The 15,888-nt window shown below is 42.0% G+C and overlaps 1 protein-coding gene across 3 annotated transcripts; it reads left to right on the top strand.

The window, feature by feature from the left end:
* Positions 1 to 205: 205 nt before the first annotated feature.
* Positions 206 to 15,506, top strand: LOC121554565 (palmitoyltransferase ZDHHC21). 3 transcript variants are annotated; one of them, XM_041868175.1, is made up of 8 exons: positions 206 to 281; positions 1,166 to 1,330; positions 4,046 to 4,144; positions 4,287 to 4,398; positions 4,742 to 4,880; positions 5,260 to 5,376; positions 12,999 to 13,042; positions 13,331 to 15,506. In XM_041868175.1, the coding sequence occupies exons 2-8, from the start codon at positions 1,177 to 1,179 to the stop codon at positions 13,473 to 13,475; spliced, it is 810 nt and encodes a 269-aa protein (XP_041724109.1). In that variant the 5' UTR covers positions 206 to 281; positions 1,166 to 1,176; the 3' UTR covers positions 13,476 to 15,506. The 3 variants fall into 3 exon arrangements, with proteins under 3 accessions (XP_041724109.1, XP_041724110.1, XP_045067906.1); XM_041868176.1 differs by having other exon boundaries at positions 219 to 281; positions 1,129 to 1,330; XM_045211971.1 differs by lacking the exons at positions 206 to 281; positions 1,166 to 1,330 and adding an exon at positions 3,023 to 3,146.
* The last annotated feature ends 382 nt before the right edge of the window (positions 15,507 to 15,888 follow it).

The following is a 15,888-nucleotide window of genomic DNA, read 5'->3' as shown; positions in this document are numbered from 1 at the left end:
AGATCGCATGCTGGGACAATTACATTGATTTTTTGCAATTATATATATTTTTAGATAAATCATACAAATAACACTATCAGAATAATGTTTTATTTGGCTTACAAAAAAATACATTCTACAAAATAAGTTCGAAAGCACGTCCAGTAGGTGGCAGCAGGACTCATCTTTTTGACAGCAAATCACAACACAGTCACAGCATATTTCTGTAGACGCATCTCCACGGAAGTACCCCACTAGAAGAACTGAACCGGTGGTCTCATTGAAAAAGACAGCGATAATAAGTGGGTATTCCTCTGAATTTTAGGAATAGATATCCCCAGCTTGACTTGTAGGTGGAGTAACTAAAGTAATGTGATAGCTAGCTACATTTTGAGCTGTTACTGCTAGCTAGCTATCTACCTACAAAAACCAAGCCCGCACTTAGCTAGCTAGCTACCTGTCAGAAAAGCTCGCTAGCTATCAATATATTTGTAATGCGTCTCACGTTACCGTCTACCTGTATGCTTGACATTATCTACTTTCAGCAATATGTAGCTAGCTAGCTAGTAAAGTCCCCTGTAGCTCAGTTGGTAGATCATAGCGCTTGCAACGCCAGGGTTGTGGGTTCGTTTCCCACGGGGGGCCAGTATGAAAATGTATGCACTCACTAACTGTAAGTCGCTCTGGATAAGAGCGTCTGCTAAATGACTAAAATGTGAAGTGTCAGTATGTTAAGGTACAATCAGAATGTTTTACATTATTGTTCAGTTGTGTGTGTGTCAGTGGAGGCTGCTGAGGGCAGGACGGCTCATAATAATGGCCGGAACAGAGCAAATGGAATGGCATCGATACTATTCTGCTCCACCATTAACATGAGCCAGTCCTCCCCAATTAAAGTGCCACCAACCTCCTATGGTGTGTGTGTGTGTGTGTATCATCATGTGATTTATGGGTGGGGGGTGTACACTAACATTTCATCATTGGTTCATGATATACACACACCTCCGATAAGAGTCATAAGAGTATGAGAAAGTTGGATAAGATTGACTATGAGCTCAATGATTATTGAGTAAGACCTTCACAGGTGCAACCTAACCTATTTATTAACACTGATCATAAGATGTCCATTATCCATATCTTTTTCTCCAGGGAAGGTTATGACACTTCGTCTCTCTGTGTCCCCAAGTCACAGGAACCATGAAGCTTCGGCTGCACTTTGTGGTGGACCCCATGGGCTGGTTCTGCATCAGTATGGTGTTCGCCATCTGGCTCTACAACTCCTTCTTCGTCCCCAAGTTGGTGCTGCTTCCCCATTTCAATGAGGGGCATATCCCCTGGTCCTTGGTTGTCAGTGAGTATCAATCCCACAGTCCAGGGGCCTCATGTATCAATGTTGCGTACGCACGAAAACACGGCGTACGCCAGCTTTCACGTTCACGGTCAGATGTACTAACAGTGAAATTAACGTAAGAATGTGCGTTCTTCCACGTAAACTTCAGGCCTGGCGTACGTACATTTTTGTGATGTTTGTCCGTTGGCGACTCATAGAGGCAATAAAGTGAAGTGGCAAACATTACACTACGAACTGTTCTATCGCACCTGCCAGATATTGCTTATAATTTGTAATTGATAAATGATTTGCCATATTATTGTCACACGAGTCTTATTAGAATATTCTATTAATTATGCAATTAAGTAAGAACATATATAAAGGATGTGAAAATTGATACAACCCGTCTAGCAATGGCAGCTTTGGCTTTATTAGAAGACATTTTCAATGGACAAATCCGGAGAGAACGAGTTTTTAGGGACCACGGTGATTTTCTGGCCCACGACGATGACTGGCTCATCAGCCGTTTCAGATTTCCAAGGGCTATACTCTTGGAGCTCTGCGCTGAGTTGGGTCCGAATTTGGAAAGAGAGACAGTGAGGAGCCACGCATTACCCGTTCCTTTACAGGTGCTTACTACACTTGGTTTCCTAGCAACCGGTTCTTTCCAAAGAGAACTGGCAGACCGCTCAGGAATAAGCCAGTCGTGTTTGAGCCGTGCAATGCCACCTGTATGGGACGGCATCATCCGCTTGTCTACCAGGTATATAACGTTCCCATACGATGCAGGTGACCAGCCAAACATCAAAGCGCAATTTGCAGCGATAGCCGGTTTTCCTAATGTAATCGGAGCGATCGACTGCACACATATTGCTATAAAGGCGCCATCTGAAGACGAATTTGCATATGTGAATCGGAAACATTTCCATTCAATAAATTTGCAGATTATATGTGATGCACAAATGCGCCTAACAAATATTGTGGCAAGGTGGCCTGGGTCAACCCATGATTCATATATCCTTACAAACAGCATGGTTGGGATGAGACTCCAAGCTGGCAGGGTGCGCGATGGGTGGCTACTTGGTAAGTTATGCATTTAAATGTATGGTTCTATCTAAAAGTAAAATGTTTGTGTCTGTAATTATTATTACTGCCCATCAGGAGACAGTGGTTATCCACTAAAGACGTGGCTGTTAACCCCCTCACCAACCCACAAACTGACCGAGAGCGCAGATACAATGATGCCCATTCCCGCACTCGGTCAGTTGTGGAGCGAGGCGATTGGGCAGCTGAAATGTCGGTGGCGCTGCCTTGACAGGACCGGGGGATGCTGTTATACCGCCCTGACAAGGTTTGCCGCATCATACTGGCCTGTGGAGTGCTGCACAATGTCGCGCACAGGCATGGCATACCCCTTGGTGAGGTGGGGGCACCGCCAGATGACCCTGACCCAGGACCAGTATATGTGCAGCACAATCAACAAGCCATTCAGGCCCGTCAACGTGTAATTGCGACAATATAAATGGTACTCAGACACAAAGTTCATTTTTTGACCAATTCTTTTAATGAATGGCTTATTTCTGTGAGTGCGTCAGTGACATTTTTAAGGTGACTGTTCATTTCTTCAATGGCCCTAACAATTTGTTGTTGTGACTCCAGAACAGCATGCGTCAAGACACGGCCAGATGGACGGGCTTCAGCACTGGGGGAACATTAGAGACACGGGAGACGCTGGACTGAATGGGCTCTGGCTGCTCAGGTGGTGCGGACTCTGGGTGCGTGCCAGTGGATGTTCCTGCGGTTCCTAAGTCCAATTAAACACAGGCACATCTTAACAGTAATTTGAGTCTGTTCCTTATTAATGGGTACACGCATTTGCAATAAAAGCAGTGGATACGTGAAATCTCTGGTGTACCTTTTGCTATATTGCATGCATTTTAAAATTAAACGGTGGCTGGCTATGTATATCAAAGTTAAGGAAATAAATCTGAGTCACCTTGCTGGCAGTCCTGTAGTATATCCGAGTCTCCTACATCAGCGGATACGATTCCAGAGATTAACGTGTCTCCTACAATAGAGGCAACTCTCTGATCAAAGGGTGCAAGTTCATCGGTCCCTGTACCACCGCCTGTTCTGCCCACACTTTGTCGGTGCGCAGCAGTTCTCCGCTTAACTTCCACCTTTATGTCTGACCATTTCTTCTTCAGTTCATTTACGGTGCGACTCTCAGATCCCACCGCGTTGACGGCATCAGACAAACTCGCCCACTCTTTTTTCTTTCTTTTGTTATTAATTCCAGAGGACAGATTTCCAAATAAAATATTTTTTCTTGTTTCTACCTCTGATAGTAGCACCTCTAATTCATTTTCAGTGAAATTTCGTTTCTTGCTTGCTTTAGCCATGTTCTTGCAGGTTTCTTTTGCCAAATTGGACTAATTACCATATTTAAATTGATTTAATTGAGGGAGGAGACAGGGTGTGGTGTGGTGCTCGTGCATGTGCGCTCAATTTCGCGTTGATTGGGATGTACAAAGAGAATGTATGTGGAATGCTGCGTACGCAGAGATTCATACATCAGATTTTTTTGGTGCGTACGCACATTTATGGCTTTGTCCGTACGCAATGTTTTAGTATGAATTCAACGCAAGTCTTTGTACATGAGGCCCCAGGTGTTGAGTTATTTCTGCTTAATCAAAGACTTGAACTGCTATAGTCTTCCTGTTCCTCTCCTCCCAGGTTACTACTTAGCATCAGCCTTCTGTATGGCAGCACTTTTTAGAGCTTCTACAGCCGACCCTGGCAGACTCCCAGCCGACCCCCACATCCCTCACTCAGGTAATGTGACATTCCACAGCCTCTGCCTCTGTGTCATGAATACGGATATAAGATCCACTGATAAGGTTTTTTATATGACAAAAGTATATCATTTGACATGGTCAGTCATGACATGGAGACTTTTTTTGTTACTTTGTTTCAGAGCGAGAGCAGTGGGAAATGTGTAGCAAGTGCAACATGATGAGACCAAAAAGGTCCCACCACTGCAGCCGTTGTGGCCACTGTGTACGCAAAATGGACCACCACTGTCCATGGTAATGCTTCAGACCTGTCAATCACTCCCCTAGGAGATTCAGCTATACAGGGCAGCTCATTGTGGGGGGAAACTGACGGTGATATTGTCTTTCCCCGAACCGGCAATGGGAGGGGGCCAACTGCACAGTATTTACACCCCGCCCTGCACCTCTTCTCTAGCAGCACCCCCAGGATTGCCATTTGCCATATATTGCTAAAACCAATAGACGGTTCATTTAATGGTTTATGCCTATATATCTGTTTATCCTCTTAGGAAAATCTGCTTAATATTTGACTAGCTTGTAACTAGGCCTATGAGAAGTCCTGTAAAATGTATATTTTCTCCCTCTTGTCTCCTGGCAGGATCAATAATTGCGTAGGGGAGGACAACCACTGGCTCTTCTTGCAGCTTTGTTTTTACACACAGGTCCTCAGTTTGTTCACCCTGGCTCTGGACTTCTGCCAGTACTATTACTTCCAGCCCTTAACCACATTGGACCAGGTAAAGTCAAGAATGAAAAGTGAGGCCTTATCAACACTGAACTAAAATTAATTCAAGGAATTCATCACCGGACAGAACCCTACATGGCTTGGTTTCAACACTTGGTTTTATTTGGTAAAAGCGATCACAAGGAAGCATTTCGTCAACGTTTTTGATGACTTTCTAATTCTAAATCAAGATTTGACAATTTCCTTGGAAAGTATGTAATCAAGATCTCACAGATACCTGTCTGTCAGACACATAAAAAACACTCTCCCATCTATGCTTTGATGATTCATATTTGAATAGAGATGGTATGCTGAATGTGTGAAAGGAGGATGGGGGTATGTGCATGGTGCTGTGAAGTTGACTTTGGCCTCTTCTGATTGTTCTCTCATAGGAGGCGTTTATGGCACGTCATGAGCTCGCCCTGATACGAGTGTCTGCGATCATGGGTCTGGTGATGTTTGCCGGCATGAGCAGCCTCTTCTATACTCAGATGGCTGGCATCCTGACAGTGAGTCAAATCTCTCTACTGTCTCTCATTACAGATTGTGGTCAGAAAATAGTTGTCAAGTAAATATTACAGTTGTTGTTATATAGTGCATTCGTAAAGTATTCAGACCCCTTCACTTTTTCCACATTTTGTTACGTTACAGGCTTATTCTAAAATATATATATATATATATATATATTTCTTTTTAATTCCTCATCAATCTACATACATAACCCCCATCATTTTTGCAACGAAACCCCCCCCCCCCGGAAATATCACATTTACATGAGTATTCAGACCCGTTACTCAGTACTTTGTTGAAGCATCTTTGGCAGCGGTTACAGCCTCGAGTCTTCTTGAGTATGACGCTACACGCTTGGCACACCTGTATTTGGGGAGTTTCTCCCATTCGTCTCTGCAGATCTCTCAAGCTCTGTCAGGTTGGGGAGCTATTTTCAGGTCTCTCCAGAGATGTTCAATCAGGTTCAAGGATCTCTCTGTACTTTGCGCCATTCATCTTTCCCTCGAACCTGACTAGTCTCCCAGTTCCTGCTGCTGAAAAGCATCCCCACAGCATGATGCTGCCACAACCATGCTTCACCGTAGGGATGGTATTGGCCAGGTGATGAGCGGTGCCTGGTTTCCTCCAGATGTGACGCTTGGCATTCAGGCCAAAGAGTTCAATCTTGGTTTCAACAGACCAGAGAATCGTCTTTCTCATGGTCTGAGAGTCCTTTAGGTGCCTTTTGGCAAACTCCAAGCAGGCTGTCACGTGCCTTTTACTGTGGAGTGGCATCCGTCGATGTCGGCATCCTGTGAAGCGGGGGAGTGGGCGGATTTCCTCGTCCTTCTCGCCAGCCGTGATTTTGGGCAGCTCCATGGTAAGAAATGTGACCGTTCCTGGTGCAAAAACAATGTCCTATCCCGGAGCTCGAGTAAATGACATTACTAAACTGCTCCCGAATGTACTAAGTCAGGACATGGAAATCGATTCTATCGTAGTCCATGTGGGTTTTAATTACATTATGAAGGGCAGCTCTGAACAGTTGAAACTGGATTTTAAAGAACTGATTGACTCTCTGCTAGACACTAACAAAGAAACCATCATATCTGGCCCTGTGCCCTGTCTGAATCGTGGCATTGAACGCTTTAGCAGGATTCTTGCTCTTCACAACTGGCTCTTGATCCCCTGCTGATTTTGTATGTTTGCCCACTGACAAAGAAATGATCAGTCTATAATTTTAATGGTAGGTTTATTTGAACAGTGAGAGACAGAATAACAACAAAAAAATCCAGAAAAACGCATGTCAAAAATGTTATAAATTGATTTGCATTTTAATGAGGGAAATAAGTATTTGACCCCTCTGCAAAACATGACTTAGTACTTGGTGGCAAAATCCTTGTTGGCAATCACAGAGGTCAGACGTTTCTTGTAGTTGGCCACCAGGTTTGCACACATCTCAGGAGGGATTTTGTTCCACTCCTCTTTGCAGATCTTCTCCAAGCCATTAAGGTTTCGAGGCTGACATTTGGCAACTCGAACCTTCAGCTCCCTCCACAGATTTTGTTTTGGATTAAGGTCTGGAGACTGGCTAGGCCACTCCAGGACCTTAATGTGCTTCTTCTTGAGCCACTCCTTTGTTGCCTTGGCCGTGTGTTTTGGGTCATTGTCATGCTGGAATACCCATCCACGACCCATTTTCAATGCCCTGGCTGAGGGAAGGAGGTTCTCACCCAAGATTTGACGGTACATGGCCCCGTCCATCGTCCCTTTAATGCGGTGAAGTTGTCCTGTCCCCTTAGCAGAAAAACACCCCCAAAGCATAATGTTTCCACCTCCATGTTTGACGGTGGGGATGGTGTTCTTGGGGTCATAGGCAGCATTCCTCCTCCTCCAAACACGGCGAGTTGAGTTGATGCCAAAGAGCTCCATTTTGGTCTCATCTGACCACAACACTTTAACCCAGTTCTCCTCTGAATCATTCAGATGTTCATTGGCAAACTTCAGACGGGCATGTATATATGCTTTCTTGAGCAGGGGGACCTTGCGGGCGCTGCAGGATTTCAGTCCTTCACAGCGTAGTGTGTTACCAATTGTTTTCTTGGTGACTGGTCCCAGCTGCCTTGAGATCATTGACAAGATCCTCCCGTGTAGTTCTGGGCTGATTCCTCACCGTTCTCATGATCATTGCAACTCCACGAGGTGAGATCTTGCATGGAGCCCCAGGCCGAGGGAGATTGACAGTTATTTTGTGTTTCTTCCATTTGCGAATAATCGCACCAACTGTTGTCACCTTCTCACCAAGCTGCTTGGCGATGGTCTTGTAGCCCATTCCAGCCTTGTGTAGGTCTACAATCTTGTCCCTGACATCCTTGGAGAGCTCTTTGGTCTTGGCCATGGTGGAGAGTTTGGAATCTGATTGATTGCTTCTGTGGACAGGTGCCTTTTATACAGGTAACAAGCTGAGATTAGGAGCACTCCCTTTAAGAGTGTGCTCCTAATCTCAGCTCGTTACCTGTATAAAAGACACCTGGGAGACAGAAATCTTTCTGATTGAGAGGGGGGGTCAAATACTTATTTCCCTCATTAAAATGCAACTCAATTTTAACATTTTTGACATGCGTTTTTCTGGATTTATTTGTTGTTATTCTGTCTCTCACTGTTCAAATAAACCTACCATTAAAATTATAGACTGATCATTTCTTTGTCAGTGGGCAAACGTACAAAATCAGCAGGGGATCAAATACTTTTTTCCCTCACTGTAGCATTGACCAAAGCCCAGCTCAGCTAATCCCTACCATTGTGACGCAGAGTTGTCAAAATGCTTCAGCGAATGTACATTACACCAGGGGTGTTGGTAGACACAATACAAGTAACCTAATTTATGTCCCTCTAACTGCCCTGAATGCCTCTGCTGATCCTACAGCAATTGTATGCAGTAATCATGTGCCTAAGAACCAGATTTATACTGTTAGCACTGAGCCGGTGTGCCCGAGAAGGAAGTCCACTCTGTGCAGCTCACCCTGCACTAACATAAAGAACATGACCACATCTACCGCTGCTAAGCATCCCAGTAAAGCAATAAAAACAAGTAAGCATCCCAGAAGAAAAGTGCTCAAAATAGCACACGTTAACATATGTAGCATAAGAAACAAAGTTCATGAAAACAATAATTTGCTAGTAACAGATGACATTCATATTCTGACTATCTCTGAAACTCACCTAGATAATACCTTTGATGATACAGTGGTAGCAATACAAAGTTATAACATTTACAGAAAATATAGGAATGCCAATGGTGGAAGTGTTGCTGTTTATATTCAGAACCACATTCCTGTGAAGATTAGAGAGGATATCATGTTAAATACTGTTTAAGTAATATGGCTACAGGTTCATCTGCCTCACCTAAAGCCCATTCTGGTGGGAAGCTGCTATAGACCACCAAATGCTAACAGTCAGTATCTGGATAACGTGTGAAATGCTTGATAATGTATGTGATATCAATAGAGAGGTATACTTTCTGGGTGATTTTAAATATTGACTGGCTTTCATCAGGCTGCCCACTCAAGAGAAAGCTTCAAACTGTAACCAGTGCCTGCAACCTTGTTCAGGTTATCAGTCAACCTACCAGGTTAGTTATAAACAGTACAGGAATTAAATCATCAACATGTATTGATCACATCTTTACTAATGCTGCAGAGATTTGTTTGAAAGCAGTATCCAAATCCATTGGATGTAGTGATCACAATATAGTAGCCATATCTAGGAAAACGAAAGTTCCAAAGGCTGGGCCTAATATTGTGTATAAGAGGTCATACAATACGTTTTGTATTGATTCCTATGTTGTTGATGTAAAGAATATATGTTGGTCCGTGGTGTGTAATGAGGAGCAAACAGACACATTTATGAAATTGCTTATTCCAGTTACTAATAAGCATGCACCCATTAAGAAAATGACTGTAAAAACGGTTAAACCCCCATGGATTGATGAAGAATTGAAAAATGTTATGGGTGAGAGGGATGAGGCAAAAGGAATGGCAAATAAGTCTGGCTGCACAACCGATTGGCAAACGTATTGCAAATTGAGAAATCATGTGACTAAACTGAATAAAAATAAGAAGAAACTACACTATGAAACAAAGATAAATGACATAAAGAATGATAGTAAAAAGCTTTGGAGCACCTTAAATTAAATTTTGGGGAAAATGGCAAACTCATCTCCATCATTCATTGAATCAGATGGCTCATTCGTCACAGAACCAACTAATATTGCCAACTACTTTAATTATTTTTTTCATTGGCAAGATTAGCAAACTTAAGCATGACATGCCAGCAACAATTGCTGACACTACACATCCAAGTATATCTGACCAAATTATGAAAGACAAGCATTGTAATTTTGAATTCCGTAAAGTGAGTGTGGAAGAGGTGAAATAATTATTGTTGTCTATCAAAAATGACAAGCCACCGGGGTCTGACAACTTGGATGGAAAATTACTGAGGATAATAGCGGACGATATTGCCACTCCTATTTGCCATATTTTCAATTTAAGCCTACTAGAATGTGTGTGCCCCCAGGCTTGGAGGGAAGCAAAAGTCATTCCGCTACCTAAAAATAGTAAAGTCCCCTTTACTGGCTCAAATAGCCGACCAATTAGCCTGTTACCAACCCTTAGTAAATTATTGGAAAGAATTGTGTTTGACCAGATACAATGTTATTTTATAGTAAACAAATGGACAACAAACTTTCAGCATGCTTATAGAGAAGGACATTCAACAAGCACAGCACTTACACAAATGACTGATGATTGGCTGAGAGAAATTGATGATAAAAAGATTGTGGGGGGCTGTTTTATTAGACTTCAGTGCGGCTTTTGACATTATCAATCAGTCTGCTTCTGGAAAAACGTATGTGTTATGGCTTTACTCCACCTGCTATATTGTGGATACAGAGTTACCTGTCTAACAGAACACAGAGGGTGTTCTTTAATGGAAGCCTCTCCAACATAATCCAGGTAGAATCAGGAATTCCCCAGGGCAGCTGTCTAGGCATATTACTTTTTTCAATCTTTACTAATGACATGCCACTGGCTTTGAGTAAAGCCAGAGTGTCTATGTATGTGGATGACTCAACACTATACATGTCAGCTACTACAGCGACTGAAATGACTGCAACATTTAACAAAGAGTTGCAGTTAGTTTCAGAGTGGGTGGCAAGGAATAAATTAGTCCTAAATATTTCTAAAACTAAAAGCATTGTATTTGGTACAAATCATTCACTAAACCCTAAACCTCAATTAAATATTGTAATAAATAATGTGGAAATTGAGCAAGTTGAGGTGACTAAACTGCTTGGAGTAACCCTGGATTGTAAACTGTCATGGTCAAAACATATTGATACAACAGTAGCTAAGATGGGGAGAGGTATGTCCATAATAAAGCGCTGCTCTACCTTCTTAACAGCACAGCTCGGTCACCCATGCATACCCCACAAGACATGCCACCAGAGGTCTCTTCACAGTCCCCAAGTCCAGAACAGACTACGGGAGGCGCACAGTACTACATAGAGCCATGACTACATGGAACTCTATTCCACATCAAGTAACTGATGAAAGTAGTAAAATTAGATTTAAAAAACACCTTATGGGACAGCGGGTAAGCAACACAAGCATAGGCGCAGACACATGCATATACACACATGATAACATACGCACTATACACACACGTACAGATGGATTTCTGTACTGTAGATATGTGGTAGTGGTGGAGTGTGGGCCTGAGGACACAAAGTGTGTGTTGTGAATGTATTGTAACGTTTTTAAAATTGTATGAACTGCCTTCATTTTGCTGGACCCCAGGAAGAGTAGCTGCTAATGGGGATCCATAATAAATACAAAAACAAATACTCTACCATAAAGGCTTGATTGGTGGAGTGCTGCAGATATTGTTGTCCTTCTGGAAGGTTCTCCCATCTCCACAGAGGAACTCTGGAGTTCTGTCAGAGTGACCATCGGGTTCTTGGTCAGCTCCTTGACCAAGGCCCTTCTCCCCCGATTGCTCAGTTTGGCAGGGCAGCCAGCTCTAGGAAGAGTCTTGGTGGTTCCAAACTTCTTACATTTAAGAATGATGGAGGCCACTGTGTTCTTGGGGACCTTCAATGCTGCAGAAATGTTTTGGTACCCTTCCCCAAATCTGTGCCTCGACATAATCCTGTCTCTGAGCTATACGGACAATTCCTTCGACCTCATGGCTTGGTTTTTGCTCTGACATGCAATGTCGACTGTGGGACCTTTTATATAGACAGGTGTGTGCCTTTCCAAATCATGTCCAATCAATTCAATTTACCACAGGTGGACTCCAATAAAGTTGTAGAAACATCTCAAGGATGATCAATGGAAACAGGATGCACCTGAGCTCAATTTCGAGTCTCATAGCAAAGGGTATGAATACTTATGTAAATAAGGTATTTCTGTTGTTGTTTTTTTATACATTTGCAAACATTTCTAAAAACCTGTTTTTGCGTTGTCATTATGGGATATTGTGTGTACATTGATGAGGAAAAACATTTATTTAATCAATTTTAGAATAAGGCTGTAACGTAACAAAATGTGGAAAAAGTGAAGGGGCCTGAATACTTTCCGAATGCACTGTATGTCAAAGTAGCATGTTATGCACTGTTTACACTGCCAATTTCATGTAACCTAGGTCTTTTCAAATTCTGATGTATGCCATTCGGCCTCAGTTCCGTTCCCTGGGTATGTGACTAGTGTCTGCACACTCAGACCAGATTTTTACCTATTGCTGTCGAAGTAGTTGGAATATTAGGATGTGTTTGTAAACTTTACCATGTCCTTGGCTGTCATGACCAGATGAGCCCTCACCTTTAACCTCTGTGAGTAGATTGACAGGAGGTAATGAACCAGCACCAAGGTGCAATAGACTTAACAGCTTAAATCTGAGCCCAGCTGAGTAAAACCATCTGGACTGCTAAGCCTTTATTTCCATTACTGTCCCTGTAGGTAAACATGGGTCCTTCTCGCAGCTTAGGAAGGCCTAGTTAGTCCCATACTCATCTTGTTGTTGCACAGACCTGTGAACAAGCTTAGTAACAGATTTGCTGATTGGCCAAATCCCTACACCTCCAAGTCTCAATGTATCGATGTACGCCACCAAAAGCTATTGGCTATTTTAATACAACAAAACATATGGTAAGGAGGAAGGGCAACGGCAGGATGTTGATCAGTTGTTTGTTATTCACAGAGAAAATAACCTAACAGGAATAAGTTAAGATGATAAGATGTAAACAATTGACAATAAACGCAGAGTTGTGATAGGTAGGCGTTTTGATTGTTGATTTAAACAGATAGAGGTCCTTTTCAGAAAATAACTTAACTTTGGAAACCTGGGCTTCTCCGCACAGTTGGGAAGGTGCATTAATGTCTCCTAATTTGCATGTGGTGTGTTATCTGTTTGGTGAATCGCTTTGTGTGTAAGGCCTCCACTTGAAGAGGTTTACCTGGCTAAGTAGTACACATCCTCTTAATTAATGCAAATAAATGTTCCAGGGCAGTCTGTGATCATACAAACTACTCAAAGATGTTAAATGTTTAAACTATTTCCCTCTTGTGTGACCCCCTAACAGGACACCACCACCATTGAGAAAATGGCTAACTTCTCAAGTAAAATGTAAGTACCATGGGTTTGTTCCTTTGTGCTGCCTTTGATACAAGGGACAAGAAAATCCTCTCAGTACTTGCAGACTTTGTTGGGCTCAGTGGACGGTCTCTTCAGTTTCATGTTTTACTTCTCTGAATGGAAACAATTTGTCCATCCAGCTAGTTGACAAATCATCTCAGTATCATTACGTTGAATTTGGTGTTCCACAAGGGTTAGTGTTGGGACCTCTGTTTTTCTCTTTTGGGCCCATTCGGACTTGCATGCTTGTGCACATTATTTTTCCTTTCTCTTTCACAGAGGTGGGGCTGGTGGTGGGTCAAATAAATCCTGGCAGCGGACACTGGCTGAGGTGTTTGGCACTACCTGGAAAGTCCTGTGGTTCATCCCGTTGAGGAGCAGGCAACCGCTGACCTTTCCCCACCACTTCCGCACTCATGTGTAGATTAGTGAAGGAGTTCTGTCCCACTTCGATCCAGACGATAGGCTGCCATCTCTGACAGAGAATACACTGTGCACACTCTCAGCACCCCCCGCCTGCCTTCACCTCCCTGTTTTGTGCCATCTAAGCTGGGTGGTAGTCTTGATTGGCCAGTGGATACACAGTCTTTTTGTCTTTCTCTATAGGATGTAGGATTGACAGTGTCTGAACTGGGTCACAAACTTCTGCAAGAGTCGAGGACATGCTACCAAGTGCAACCTAGTGCCCTTTATAATCATTACTAGGGGCTCCATTGTGCTCCATTGTCCCATTGTGGAAACCACTTTAAGGGAAAATTGCTTTTGAGAGAAACTTTGACAAAAAGGAAATCACTAAGAACCTCAATTTGATTGTAGGGCCATGTAGACCTTCAAACCACACTAAATACTAACCCTAACTCCGTACCCAATACACAGCCTAATTTTTCTATAATTTGTGCCTTCTTTTGACTTTTTGTCCATTCATGTGTCATAAATCAGCAGTGTTTCTGCTGTTATTATCTGGTGGGCTGGGGCCTGCTGTTACAAGATATAAAATGACATTTTTAGTCAGTCTTCCAAATGGTTTGGATACATGCTTTTTACAGAAGGCTATATAAGTAATTATTTTGGGAAGAAGTTGGATATCAAGTGGTGGGCAAGTTGGTTTATGGATTTCTATAGGGAAGAGCAGTACCATGATTGAACTGCATTCCATAATTATATGGTTCAAGGGTTCCTTTGCTTTACTTTTTACACTCATATTTATTTTTTGAAAAAAGAAATGATGATGCTCTTACAAAAAATATATACCACTAGTAACACCTTAATTTTAACTACATAGTAACTAACCATGGCTAATCTTCCATTCACAGTGATAATGTATTTTGTTCCACATTCATTACTATCAATTAGACAACATTTCCACAGAAGTGCTGAGCTTTCACAGATATCCATGATTAAAAACATATCACAATGCTAGAAAGTCATTGGTCATCCATTTATAAAACACTATGTTTGCTTGAGACTTTTTCAAACCTCCACACTTCCTATTGCCAAATTATTTAACCTTACCAATGAAGATGATTTGTAAAATGTCCCAATGGGGAGTCACCGTGAAACAAGTGGATTGTATCAACATTTATTTCAGGCTATACCAAATACTTGTATTTATATGTATCTGCTGTTGTACACTTGGCTGTAACATTGTGCATATGCACTGATATATTACCTCTATATTTTCTGTACACATTCCACATTTTTTTCAATATACATATACTGTAGAAATGGTCATCAAATGGTTATTTCAATGTTGTCATCACTTGTTGAGTTGATAATTTTTGATGATTTGAATGTATGATAATAACGTGTAGTCTCCTGTACCGTATGTAAGACCTAGTGGAGTCTCAGAACACTGTAAGTAAGTAGGCACTGATTGATGTTGATTTGTTCTTATGTTGAATGTGGGGACAGCTGCTGTAAATTGTCTGTCATGTTTCTACTTTCTCCTTTTCTGTACATTGATTGGTCGTAAATGGTAGTGGACGCTGAAATATTTTTTTGTAATAACAATAGGGTCTTTAATTAGAATTTCCTGGTTGACATTGTAGTATGTTTTCTACTCGGTACTTCCTTCATCATATAGGATGCATCATAAATGGGGAATGTTAATGTTACAATAATGCAAAATACATGTTTTTCGTTTAGACTTAAACTATTTGTAAATGGCACGTCACCAATAGGAGTGCCACCAACTGTCTTAAACCATAGATGTATGTACACTACATCAACTGTTAGTCTAAAAAGGACCTTGGTGAGGCTCTGTATCGTCATTACATCAACTGGTCTCCCACAGGGCTTGATGCTAGGTCCCCTGCTGTTCTCTTGTGTATCTTCTACACTCCCCAACCCTCTCCTTCTTAAACTTAATCTCCCTCCTAACTTGATTACATTTACATTTTTAGTCATTTAGCAGACGCTCTTATCCAGAGCGACTTACATGAGCAATTAGGGTTAAGTGCCTTGCTCAAGGGCACATCGACAGATTTTTCACCTAGTCGGCTCGGGGATTAGAACCAGCGACCTTTCGGTTACTGGCACAACGCTCTTAACCACTAAGCTACCTGCCGCCCCATCACTTGTGATAGATGGTCCATTGTCTTATAACACTATATAATGTAATGTACCACTTCCTCTGTAATCATTCAACTTCGTACTACTGTGTTGAAATCTGCACTTTATTACATGCCATGAGGTTGGAATTTGCACTTTTTTATTTTAGTAAGGAATTTGCCATTAACATTTGCCATAGCCATTAACATCGATCTACTTACAATGCTTTTTTATTTGGTTGTTTAGCCCCCTTATTATAATTACTTTTAGTAAGTTGCTCTAGATAA

The sequence above is a fragment of the Coregonus clupeaformis genome, chromosome 39 (assembly GCF_020615455.1).
Source record: "Coregonus clupeaformis isolate EN_2021a chromosome 39, ASM2061545v1, whole genome shotgun sequence".
Lineage (NCBI taxonomy): Eukaryota > Metazoa > Chordata > Actinopteri > Salmoniformes > Salmonidae > Coregonus > Coregonus clupeaformis.
Note: the sequence above shows the minus strand (reverse complement) of the source record. Positions and strands in the feature narration are given on the sequence as shown.

Excerpts from the sequence above, each read along its gene's own strand:
- LOC121554565 (XM_041868175.1), top strand. The coding sequence starts at position 1,177 with ATGAAGCTTCGGCTGCACTTTGTGGTGGACCCCATGGGCTGGTTCTGC. Across the intron at positions 4,145-4,286 it reads CCCCCACATCCCTCACTCAG|AGCGAGAGCAGTGGGAAATG; the intron begins GTAATGTGACAT and ends ACTTTGTTTCAG. Across the intron at positions 13,043-13,330 it reads GCTAACTTCTCAAGTAAAAT|AGGTGGGGCTGGTGGTGGGT; the intron begins GTAAGTACCATG and ends TCTCTTTCACAG.